Genomic DNA, 12,861 nt, shown 5'->3' with positions numbered 1-12,861 from the left:
TTCATTTTGGAAGAGGAAACTGAACCCCAGAGAAGTCAACTGATTTTCCTACAGTCACACAGTAAGGAGAGCCTGAATCTGAACCCAGATCCCCTGGGGCCAGATATGGCTGATGTCCTTCCTCTCTCTGAGCAAGAGGTCCCCCACAAATGTCCCAGATGATCAGAGAGACACCAGCAAATGGGGGGAAATCCCCGGGGTCTGAGTGTCCATAAGCTCAGTCTGAGTCAGCTGTGATGAGGATGCCATGTCAGGCAGTTAACCCTGGGCAACATTAGCCAGAATAGTGGTCAATAAGCATTTATTAAGGACCTCTTATATACCAGGCACTGTGCTAAACACTTGGGAAGTACAAAGAAAGGCAAAAGACAATCAAGTAGTTCATAGCTTAATGGGGGAGACTATATGAATGAATGAAGCATTTATTAAGTGCCTACTATGTGCCAGGCACAGTGCTCAGCACAAGAGATACAAAGAAAGGCAAAAGACAGTCCCTGCCTTCAAAGAGTTCACAACTTAATGGGGGAGACTGAATGGATGAATGAAGCATTTATTAAGCACCTACTGTGTGCCAGGCACTCTACTAAGTGCAGGGATACAAAGAAAGGCAGAGATAGTCCCCGTTCTCAAGGAGCTCACGGTCTAATAAGAGAACCATAATGAATAAAGTATTTATTAAGCACCTACTGTGTGCCAGGCACTATGCTAAGTGCTAGGGATATGAAGAAAGACCAAAGACAGTCCCTTCCCTCAAGGAGCTCACTGTCCAGTGGGGGAGACAACATGTGATCAATAGAACTACAGACAGGGTAACCAGGAAACAACAAGAGATTAAGAGCCCTATTACCCCCTATCCTGGCCAGGACCCCTCTGGGGTAAGGGTGTATTCAGTACCAGACACCACACAGCCAAGAGGAGATGTTACACAAGTAAAGACATTGCTATTTGAACAAACATCAATTTGTCACCTTTATCACTCACTCCCCATTTGACTGTGAGCTCCTTGAGGTCAGAGACTGTCTCTTGCTTTTTTTTGCCCATCACATAGCATAGTTCCTAGCACATAGTAGGTATTTGTTGATTGTTGATTGACTTATACCTACTATGTGCCAGGAACCAGACCAAGTTCTGGGATACAATGAAAAAAAAATCATAGTTCTTGCCTTCAAAGAGCTTACATTCTGCAGGAGGTAGATACGAGGTGCAAACAAATGGTCAATAGAAGGTAATTTCAGAAGGACCAGGAATTAGGAGATGGTGACCAGCTGAGCCTGGGAGTCAGGGCTTTTAAGAGGTGTAAGAAATATATGCCAGGCAGGAGACTAGCCCATGCAAAGTCACACAGGCGGGAGGTGTTGGAAGAAGAGTTGGGAGGCCAGCCTGGTTAAAACATAGTCCTTAAATGGGGAAGAAAGATAGGTAAGAGCCAGATAGGTAGGTAGAGGCTGCTAGGGAGCACCATAGTGCACAAAGCGCGGGAACTGGAGTTAGGAAGACTTGAATTAAAATCCAGCCTGAGACACTAGCAGTGTGACCCTGGGCAAGTCACTTCACCCTGTTTGCCTCAGTTTCCCCGTCTACAAAATGAGCTGGAGAAGGAAATCGCAACCCACTGAGAATCTTTGCCAAGAAAACCCCAAATAGGGTCATGGAGAGTTAGACAGCATGTGCCAGGCTTGGTGCTTTATGTATTATCTCATATATTTCACATGTATAGAATATTTACACATATTATCTCACATACATCCAGAGGAGCAGGCCAAGATGCAGAAAGGACTGGAGGCCATATGAGGAGAATCTGAGGATCTTTCGGAAAGGGGGGGATGGCAAGGAGGCTCCCTGGTTGCTTTCAATGCCAGGGTTGCAAGGAGAGGCTCTATCAATGGGTGGGGGTGTCAGACTCAGATACTGGCTGCCCCTAGAGAATAACTACCAGTTAAAATGGAATTAACTTGTCCAGAGAGGAGTCAAGTAATGAGTTCCTCATCCCTAGAGGTCCCCAAACAGAAGCTGGGTGACCACTTGTCAGTGGTGTAGACAAGATTCCTATTCAAGGTCTGGGGTGAACTAAGGAGATTCCCTTGAAGAAAATCTGGTTCAAGAGTTAGATCATGGGAAAAGTGGGCAAAGAGGGAAGGGAGGGAAAAAAACATAAAGCACCTACCATGTGCCAGGCACTTGATAAACATTATCTCATTTGATCCTCACAGCAACCCTATTGGAGGTAGATACTATTGTTATCCCCATTTTACAGCTGAGGAAACTGAGGCAGGTAGCAGCAAAGTGACTTGCCCAGGGTCACACAGGTAGTAAAGTGTCTGAGTGTGGATTTGACCCCAGCTCTTCCTGACCCCCAGGTCTAGAGCTCTAGCTACTGTGCAACCTAGCTGGAGGGAGCGAGGGAGGTTGACTGGGCTGGTTAGACTTTCCTCTGCTCTCCTCCCTCCCTCCTGCTCTCGGAGCTTCTCTGCCCATCCTCACCCCGCCCTGGAGTGACCTTTCCTCCAGATCCCAGGGCCTAGGCACCTCCCCCAAGCTAGGGAGGTATGAGGAGCGGCGGCCCCTGGGATTGGCCAGGGCTGGGGCAGTGGGAGCGCCTTGGCACCCAGGTTGGGTTCCTGCCTGAGTGGGCATTGGCTGGGCTGGAGAGAAGAGCCAGTGGGACAGAGGGCGCTTGAGCTTGGTGAGCCAGGGCACTGCTGTCGCCTACAAGATCTGGATCTACCTGGAGTGTCCTCCCCTCTGTCCCCTGCCCCCCTTTCCCTTTTCCCCTGTCCTCTCTTCCCTGAGCCTGCCTTCTCTTCACCATCCCTACCCCTCTCTTCACCTGTTCCCAACCTTCAGTAGCCTATCTATCCCATGTGTCTCTAGCCCTCCGCCCCCTGTCCTGTGTTCCCGGTCCTAGCCCTCTGGCCCCTCTGTCTTGTGCCCTGCCTGTAACTAGAGCCACTGCCTGTGGCCATTTCAACCTCTCTGCCCTGAGGCAGGGCACGTCGGAGCCCATGCCCCTGCCTCAGACATAGTTGCTCTTGTCCCCTGAGCCAGAGAGGGGCCATGGAGAGTCCTGTGGCCAGCAGGGCTGTGCCTGTGTCTGTGTCCCCAGCCATGGACCTTGTACTGGGTGCTTCAGCCTGCTGTCTCGCCTGTGTTTTCACCAATCCCCTGGAGGTGGTGAAGACAAGGCTGCAGCTGCAGGGTGAGCTGCAGGCCAGGGGGACATATGCCCGGCCCTACCGGGGACTCTTGCGGTCTGTGGGCACGGTGGCACAGGCTGATGGGCTCTGGGGACTGCAGAAGGGGCTGGGAGCTGCCCTGCTCTACCAGGGCCTCATGAATGGAGTACGATTCTACTGCTATTCCCTGACCCTGGAGGCTGGCCTCACCCAGTACCACGGAGGCACTGTGGCTGCCGGGGCATTGGCCGGAGCTCTGGGAGCCTTCGTTGGGAGCCCGGCGTACCTGGTGAGTAGCCTGGGTGGGGGGGCCTTCACTGCCTTCCCCCTCTCTAAACAAAGGACAGCAGTGATGGAGGGGACCCTACAGGACCTGGGGTTCTTAACTTGGGGGTCCAATTCCAAGAGGTTCATGAGTTTAGATAGGAGGGGAATAGTTGTTTTGTTTTTTTTTTAATCTTTATTTTCACCAACCTTAACCGAAATTTAGCATTTCCTCCAATTATGAATTTTAAAATAAATTACTCTAAGAAGGAGCCTGTGGTTTTTAATCAGACTGCAAAGGGGTCCATGACATAAAAAAGGTTAAGAACCCCTGATTTAGTCCAACCATCCCTCAAATTTCACAGATAAAGAAACTGATATCCAGAGAGAGGGGAAAGTGATTTGACCAAAATCACGTAAGTAGAGAGTCACCCAGCCAGGATTCAAACCCATGTCTTCTGATTCCAAATCTTGTGCTCCTCCCGGGAGGAATGGAAGAATGGGTGAAAGTGTCAGAGAGGCAGATTTTGGCTCAAGATGGAGAAAATCTTCCTAACAGCTGTCCCAACATAAAATAGGTTACCCAAGGAGGGGAAGGTTTAGAATGTTCACCACTGGAGGTCTTCCAGCTTCTTTTAAGTCACAACTAAAATCCTACCTTCTCTGGGAAGCCTTCCCTAACCCTTCTTAATTCTAGTGCTTTCTCTCTTAATTATTTCCTATTTATCCTGTATAGAGGTTTCTTTGTAGATGTTTATTTGCATGTTGAATTCCCCATTAGAACGTAAGCTTTTGCCTCTTTGTAACCTCAGCACTTAGCGTAGTGCCTGGCACATAGTGGTTTAATAAATGTTTTATTAGGTAGCTTAATAAATGTTTATTGAATGAATGAATGAATGGAGACTGGAAAACCCCTTATCAGGCTAGTTACTGAGGGTCTTCCTGGACCAGATGACATCTGAGGGTCCTAATACTGAGATTATATGACTTAGGACTGTGGCTGTAGAGTTGGGAGGGTCCTCAGTGGTCATCTATCACACTCCCTCCTTTTGCAGATAAGGAAACTGAGGCCCAGGGAGGTTAAGGAGGCCAGGTGGGTAGGAAGGGTAGGATTTGAACCCAGCTCCTCTGACGCCAAGGCCATTACTGGTTCTCTGTAAAACCAGGGAGCGACTGATGAATTCTGAGAAGCAGATTTCATGTTACAGCCCTCAAGTCGGACATGTGCTCACTGTGTGATCCTGGCCAAGTCTCCAACTCTCAGCACTCCAAGCAGCTCTTACGTTGTGAAGGAGTTGCCAACCTGCATCAGTAAAGGGAGTTTCCATGTCTGGGAGTTCCCAATATCAGTGAAATCACAAGTCTAACCCCTACAATCATAGCTAACATTTACGTAGTGAGTTACGGTTTTCCAAACACTTTACCAATATTTCATTTGATCCTCACAACAACCCTGTGAGGTAAGAGCTATTCTTTTTATAGATGAAGTGAAATGACTTGCACAAGATCACACATCTAGTAAGTATCTGAGGTCAAATTCGAACTCAGATCTTAGGATTCCAGGTCTAGCGCTCTGTACCTATCATTAGAGCTGTTCCAAAGTGTTGTCCCTTCCTAGAGGTCTTCGAAGGGTGACTTCCTGTCAGGGATGTTGAAAGAGGAATCCCAGATATTGGTGGGACTAGGAGCCCTCTGAGGTTTTCTCACTCTGAGATTATGGGGTTCAGTCAGAGATCCCCTAGGGGCAAGGACTGGGAGAATTTAGGGGTCCTCTGCCCCATGCACATTTTCCTCTGTGGAGAGCATGCAACGGCTCCTTGGCCTGTGGCCTGCTGGGGATGTCCCCTGCTTCCACTCTCCCCACACAATCTGCTCTGCATACCAAGACAGAGCTCATAGTCACAAGACCTGAGTTCAGATTCCAATGATACTATTCTTACCACATATGTGATCTTGAGCAAATCACAGTTTCTTTGAGTCTCAGGTTCTTCACAAGTAGGGGGATGGTCTTGGATGCTCTCAGACACCTGTTCTTGCCCTAGATCTGTGATCTGTCTTCCCAGGTCAAAACACAGCTGCAAGCGAAGACAGCAGCTCCCCTGGCTGTGGGCCATCAGCACCAGCACCAGGTGAGGAGCCCCCTCCCCAAGAAGCCCACCTAGCTGAGTACTGTGGCCTGCCTCTTGGACCCCAGGCTAGAGCCTCAAGGGGCTACAAAAGGGGAGCGGGACCACTCGTCCCCCAAGGCCCTGCTGCCCCCAGGATGGGCAGAAGGCCAGCCAGCTTATCCTCCCTCCTTTCTTTCTCTCTCCACAGACTGCCCTTGGTGCCCTGGAAACCATCTGGAGGCAGCAGGGCATCCCCGGTCTCTGGCGAGGAGTCGGCGGGGCCGTGCCCAGGGTCATGGTAGGATCAGCCGCCCAACTGGCCACCTTCGCCTCAGCCAAAGTGTGGGTACAGGATCACGAGGTGAGGGGTTCTGGGGTCCCCAACTCCCTTCAACAGCTCACATTTCTAAACATTCTTTTTTTTTTTTTTGGTTAGGCAATTGGGGTTAAGTGACTTGCCCAGGGTCACACAGCTAGTAAGTGTCAAGTGTTTGGTCTGAGGCTGGATTTGAACTCAGGTCCTCCTGACTCCAGGGCTGGTGCTCTATCCACTGCGCCGCCTAGCTGCCCCAACAGCTCACATTTTTAAAGCAATTTAAACTTGACAGCACTTTGTGCACCACTCAGTGAGGCAGGTAGTACAAGGACTATTATCACCGTTTTACTAGTGAGGAAATTGAGGCCCAGGCGAGAGAAACAGTATGTCCAAAGTTATATAGTCAAACATGGAGCTAGCATCTAGGTTTCAGGAACCCCCTGTCCAGAGCTTCTGGAAAAAAATCATGGTATTTTTGAGCTCAAGGACCTTAGCTAAAAGTTGGTGTCACCTAGTGGACAGGGCACAGTGGGGCTGAATCAAGATGGCGGAACTAGGGGAAGCAGTACAGCCTAGCTCCCTACTAAAACTCTTCCACAAAGACCTAGAAAGTGCACCAGACAGAATTCTGATTGGAAAAGTCAAGAAAAAAGTCCCAAGGAGCTATTTTTCCAGCTTAGGAGGGCTTAGGAAGACATGGAAGGTAGTTCACTTGGGGAAGATTTGGAGAAGAACTGGGTTTAAATGTTGCTTCAGGTACTTACTAGCTGTGTGATTCTTGATAAGTCACTTAACCGGAGAACTGCGGATAATAATAGCACCTGCCTCCAGGGCCAACATAAATACAAAAACCAATAACATGCCTTACAAAACGAAGAGGGCAGTATTGTTGTTGTTCAGTCATGTCTAACTCTTCATGACCCCATTTGGGATTTTCTTGGCAAAAATACCAGTGTTTTGTCACCTCCTTTACCTGCTCGTTTTGGATGAGGAAACTGAAGCAAACAGGGTTAAGTGACTTGCCAAGGTCAGACAGCTAGTAAATGTCTGAGGCCAGATTTGAACTCAGGAAGATGAGTGTTCCTGATTCTAGGCCCTAACTTCTATCCACTGGGCCACCTAGTGCCCCTAAAAGGATCGTATAAACATCTGCTATTATTATTATTCTCTATTCCAACCCTCATTTAAAAATTTTTTTCCTTCAATGAAAATTTTCCTTCTCCCCACCCCACAATGAGAAAGAAAAATAAAACCCTTATTGCAAACAGTTATAGCCAAGCAAAACAAATTTCCAAATTAGCCACGTCATCAGATATATGTATGAATGTGTATGTGTGTGTGTATCAGTCTGCACTCTGACTCTATGAGCTCTCCAACAGGAGTGGGGTGGCGTGTTTCATCATGAATCCTCAGACTGGTGATTGGTCATTGTGTTGATCACAGTTTTTGAGTCTCTCAAAATTGTTTGTCTTTATAATATTATTGTCATTTATAAATTTTTCTCCCTTTTTTGTTCTGCTCACTTTGCTCTGCATCGGTTCACATAAATCTTCCCAGGTCTTTCTGAAACCATCCCTTTCATCATTTCTTCTAGAATAATAATGTTCCATCACATCCATGCACTTATTCAACCATTCCCCAGTTGATGGGCACTCCCCTAGTTTCCAATTCTTTGCCACCACAAAAAGAGCTATTATAAATATTTTTGTACATGTGGGTCCTTTTCTTTCTTTCATCTCTTTGGTCTATAGACCTAGTAGTGGTATTGCTGGGTCAAAGGGTATGCACAGTTTAATAGTTTTATTAGATGTAGTTCCAAGTTTCTTTCCAGAATGGTTGGACTAGTTCACAACTACACCAAGAGGGCATTAGCGTTCCTGTTTTCCCACAGCCCCTCTGTCATTTGTCGTTTTCTCTTTTTTGGTCAATTTTGCCAATCTGATGCAACCTCCTCATTTTTATAAAGACATTAAATGACTCTCCCAAGGTCACACAGAGAGTCAGTGGTAGGCCTAGAACACAGGTCTCCTGAGCAGGTTCTTTTCACTCCAATCTGTGGTCCCATCTTTCACCAGGAGGGATATTGAGTGAGTTTTATAAAGTGGGGTGAGGGTTGAGGTTTTAGAGGGGAGAGGAGGATCCTGGGGTCAGTTCGTGGGGCTTCCTGTCTCCTTGCAGTGGTTTCAGAAGGACAGCTGGCTTGTGGCCCTGGCTGGGGGTATGATCAGCAGTGTGGCAGTGGTCATTGTGATGACACCATTTGATGTGGTCAGCACCCGCCTGTACAATCAGCCTGTGGACCCAACAGGAAAGGTGAGCACATGGGATTGGAGGGGACATGGGAAGGGGATGGAGAGAGTGAAGACATGCGGACCGAATTTAGGAGGGCTGGTAGGAGATGGAGGGGGATGTCTTTCTACACACCAGCCAGACAGACAGACATAGATATACTATACACCTGTAGGATCATCTGTCTAAGTCAGAAAAATCCCAGAGCTTATTGAGTTCCAACCCTTTCCTCACTATGCAGATGAGGAAAGTGAGGCCCAGAGAGATGTAATTTTCACCAACGTCACACAGGTAGTAGTAGTGAATGGACTTGGGATTTGAACCCAGGGCTTTTGACTTTAAAATTCCATGGTCTTTCCCCTGGACCCTACCACTTCCTATCTCTGCAGTAGAGACCGTGACCCTTGAAGACTCCCTGAATCTAAAACTTATGGATGTGGTAACCCATCTAGAGCTTCTCATCCAGAGGCACTTTTGTCCATGTTCTCCATGGGGATCCAGCCAACATGCTGGAGGCCTTTCTCCTGTCCTCCTGACATTGCATGGATCCCAGTGCAGCATGGGAACTGGCCATCAGTCCTTCCCTGCACTCTTCCCCATCTGCAACAGGTCACCCAGGTCATTTCCCAACATTCTCCTCCCAGGCCCAGCCCATCTTTTTTTCTCACCACCTGAAGCTGGCTTCAGGTATAATCCTGGCAACAGTCCAGGCCTACTGTCTGATGCTAAGTCCTGAGATTCTCATTCCCAGCAGGCTGACCCCTGGATGGTGAATTCTTTGGCCAAAGAAACCCAGGACCCTCTCCGCCATCCTTAAATTTAATGAACATTTATTCAATCCCTGTCAAGTGCAAGGCAGTGTAATCTGAGCTGGGGTCCAATCATTTGATCACCAAACGTTTATCAAATGCTTATTATGTGCCAGGCACAGTGCTAAGTGTTAGGGATACAAAAATAAGGAAGCAAGATGGTTCATGCCCTGAAGGAGTTTACATTCTAACAGAAGACGATGACCCATAAAGAGGAGGTAGAGTTTGGAACTGGCTGGAAATTGCCAGGGAGGCCTGGATCTGGGCAGGGTAAGATGCAAATTCACCCATCACAAGTTCAGGGTTCCAGGAGACTGAGTCCTGTTCTCAGTAGGAGGAGGGCCAGTGTGTAGCTAGCATAGTTTGGAAATGGTCAGGAAGTGATATGGCAGATATGACCAAGGCCCCGCCTTCACGGAGCTTACATTCTACTGGGAAGGAAATGTAGATATGACAAGGTCCTGCCTTCAAGGATCTTACCTTCTGTTGGGATGGAAATATAGATATGACCAAGACCCTGCCCTCAAGGAGCTTACAATCTAACCATAGCTGATCTTTATGTAACACTTTGCAGACATGACTTCCCTGGATCTTCACAAACAGCCCTGTGAGGTAGACAGGAAAACAGCTATTGTTAGCCTTATTTTACATTTATGGAGAAACTGAAGCCCAAAGATTAAGTGACTTTGCCAAGGTCCCACAAGTATAGTAAGTAGCACCTGAGTTGGGATTCAAACTCAGGCCTTCTGGCCTGCAAGGTTCTTTCTAAGATTTCTAACATTGCTTTCTCTGGGGGAAAGGAGGAGTTCACATGCCAAGGAGAATGAAATAGGATGTGCAAAGAAGAGGCCCCAGTTAGGGAAATAGGAAGAAAGGGGTCACAGTCCCCTGGAGGATGAGAAATCAGGGGAGACTCAGTGGAGAAGCTAGCACCTGAGATGGACCTTGAAGGGAGGGAGGGACTCAAGGAGACAGAATGGGAAGGAAGATTCTGTTCTAGGCACACAGAGGAAGGAGAGAGTAGGATGAGAACAGGGATGGAGGTTTATCTCATTGGGTAGAATGGAAAATACTCAAGGGGAATTAATGTCAGATAAGGGTAGCCAAATAGCTTGGAATCAGTTTGGGGAGGGCCCTTACCTTGTAGGATGCTGGGACTTCGATCTGGATGGAGTCTTGAAAAGCAGCTAATACCTCATTTAATTGATGAGAAAACTCAGGCCTTGAGAGAGAAAGTGATTTGCCCAAGGTCCTACAGATAGTAAGTAGCAGAGTAAAGATTTGAACCCAGCTTCTCTGACTTGACTGTGAGGGTTAGAGGTTGATGCTTTCTTTTTTTGGTGGGTGATCAGAGACCACTGGAGACTTTTGAGTCTTTCTTGTTCAGTCATTTCAGTCGTGTCTGATTCTCGTGACCCCATTTGGAGTTTTCTTGGTGGGGGGAGGTGTCCATGAAAGGAAAAATAGGGGGAAAATGACATTAGTGTCCTCATCCTCTGTAATCCTATGTTTTTATTTTACGCATTTAAAAATATAATTCTGAGAAGGCATCCAGGGGCTTTACCAGGTGGCCAAAGGAATGTCCAGTTCATAAAAAAGGTGAAGAAAGCTTAAGGTAGAGAATGGGTCAGAGCATGCGGAGGATAAGGTGAGTGACACCCCTGCCTTCCTGTCCTATCCCCAGGGCCAGTTGTACGGAGGGGTCCTTGACTGCTTGGTGAAGATCATACGGGCAGAGGGTCCCCAGGCTCTCTACAAGGGTCTGGGCCCTGCCTATCTGCGCCTGGGCCCCCACACCATCCTCAGCCTGCTCTTCTGGGACGAGCTCCGGAAGCTCATCTACCGATTCCAGCACCAGGGAGCCTAGGGCCCCTTCCTGGCCGTCCTCCTGCAGGACAGACAGCCCTGAATTCGGGACCCTCTCTGCCCCAACAGGCTCTACGTCCTCTCCCATCCCAGCCCTGCCCCATTTTCATGGCAATGTTGAAAGGACGCATGGGCGGTGGTGCTGGAAATGGCGAGCCAGTAGGGATCCTCCATGTACAATGGGAGTGAGCAACGGCCTACCATGGAGTAAAGGAGAGAAGGGACCCTTTATTGTCACTAGGATTGGAGTGGGTTAGTGAATGTTCAGAGGCCACTACTTTAGTTTCTATTTGCCAGAGGGTCAGCTTTCTGTCCTTGGGTCCATGCCACAGACTGTCCCCACTCTAAGCTCAGCAGAGTGTCTCGGAAATACGATCTCTGATTCCCAGTGATCCAGGGGAGTGTGGATGCCTCAGTGCACCCCGTCGGTACTCCTGGGAAACACTGATATGAGAGTCAAAAGTTGGAGGGAGGGGTCTAAGATGGCGCATGGATCACAGCCGGAAGGGACCTTAGAGGTTATCTAATCCAACCCCCTCATTTTATAGATGGGGAAACTGAGACCCAGAGAAGTAACATAGGTAGTAACAAAACTGGGATTTGAAACCAAATCCTTAGACTAATGCACCGCCACTTATCCTCATTAAATACGACTAGAACATGAAAATGTTCTTTAGAACATGGAATGCTAGAATTCAGAATATACAGTTTTAACATAGGAGAGACTACATGGAGAAAGTTGGACTTGGAGTCAGAAAGACATGGGTTTACAATTGAGCCTTGGACACTTGTTGGCTATGTGACCTTGGGCAAGTCACTTCTCTGTGACTCAGTTTCCTTCATCAGTAAAAAGATGGGGTTGGATTAAATGGCCTGAAAGGTCCTTTCCAACTCTAATGCTATGTTCCAAAAATGGCAGTGCTAAAAAGGGTCTCTGAGACCACTTACCCCAACTCCTGCATTTTACAGAAGAGTGGAACTGAGACCGAGAGAAGGCTTGTTCAGGATTGTATAAAAAGAGACAGAGCTGGGATCTGAACCCAGTTTTTCTGACACTCAGTTATCTCACTGCCTCATGTTCCCTCATTCCTGAGGCCCCTTGAGTGGTTGGGTTGGGGGAAAAAGGGAAGGGGTCCCTGCTCTCAGAAATAGTCTTTTTTTTTTTTTTGGTGGGAGGGAGCAATCAGGGTTAGGTGACTTGCTCGGGGTCACACAGCTAGTGGGTGTCTGAGGCTGGATTTGAAATCAGGACCTCCATGACTGCAAGGCTGGTGCTCTATCCACTCTGTCACCTAGCTGCTCCAGTGAGGGGCACAAGTTACCTTCCTTGGGTAACTAAAGTCACACACACATACAAAGAGCAATACAGTGTAAGAATGTTGTTGAAAGGAAGCCCTTTCTCTTGGAATACCTCTTCCTAGCCTCCCACCACTCCTGGGGAATTTGGTTAAGCAAAGATCGCTGTCACCATCTCCTAAATATAGAAGTAAGCCCCAGAGAGGGGCAGCAACTTGACCAAAGTCACATAGCAAGAAAGTAATTAATAATAATAATAATAATAATAAATAATAATAATAGCTAATACTTTAAGGTTTAAAAGTGCTTTTAAAATATTATCTTATTTGATCCTCACAACAACCCTGGGGGAGTAGGTGTTATTATTATTATTATTATCATCATTTTACAGTTGAGGAAACTGAGGCAAACAACCCCAGGGGAGTAGGTGTTATCATTATTATTATTATCTTCATTTTACAGTTGAGGAAACTGAGGAAAATATAGGTTAAGTGACTTTCCTGGGGTCACAGAACTAGTAAATGCCTGAGGCTGGATTTGAACTCAGTTTTTCCTGACTCCACCACCTAATGAAGAGAGTCTGCAGGTGAACCCCCTTGGTCACAATGACAATTGACTTTGGGGCTGAGGGGCTCCTCCAGAAACTCCACAAACACTCCAGGTCCCCCTCCACCACTCCGAATGAATAAAGTTTTCTATTTTTGATTAGTTTGTGTATTTTGCTTCTGGCCCCTCATTTC

The 12,861-nt window shown here is 47.5% G+C and overlaps 1 protein-coding gene across 1 annotated transcript; it reads left to right on the top strand.

The window, feature by feature from the left end:
* The first annotated feature begins 2,685 nt into the window (after positions 1-2,685).
* Positions 2,686-11,971, top strand: SLC25A34 (solute carrier family 25 member 34). The gene is made up of 5 exons (XM_027859808.1): positions 2,686-3,462; positions 5,501-5,566; positions 5,754-5,906; positions 8,040-8,174; positions 10,644-11,971. Exons 1-5 carry the CDS (start codon positions 3,055-3,057, stop codon positions 10,824-10,826), a joined length of 945 nt encoding a protein of 314 aa, XP_027715609.1. The 5' UTR covers positions 2,686-3,054; the 3' UTR covers positions 10,827-11,971.
* Positions 11,972-12,861: the final 890 nt, after the last annotated feature.

Source organism: Vombatus ursinus, unplaced genomic scaffold (genome assembly GCF_900497805.2).
Source record: "Vombatus ursinus unplaced genomic scaffold, bare-nosed wombat genome assembly UNPS02014172.1, whole genome shotgun sequence".
Taxonomy (NCBI): Eukaryota; Metazoa; Chordata; class Mammalia; order Diprotodontia; family Vombatidae; genus Vombatus; species Vombatus ursinus.
The sequence above is the reverse complement of the archived record's forward strand: the minus strand, read 5'-3'. Positions and strand labels throughout refer to the sequence as shown.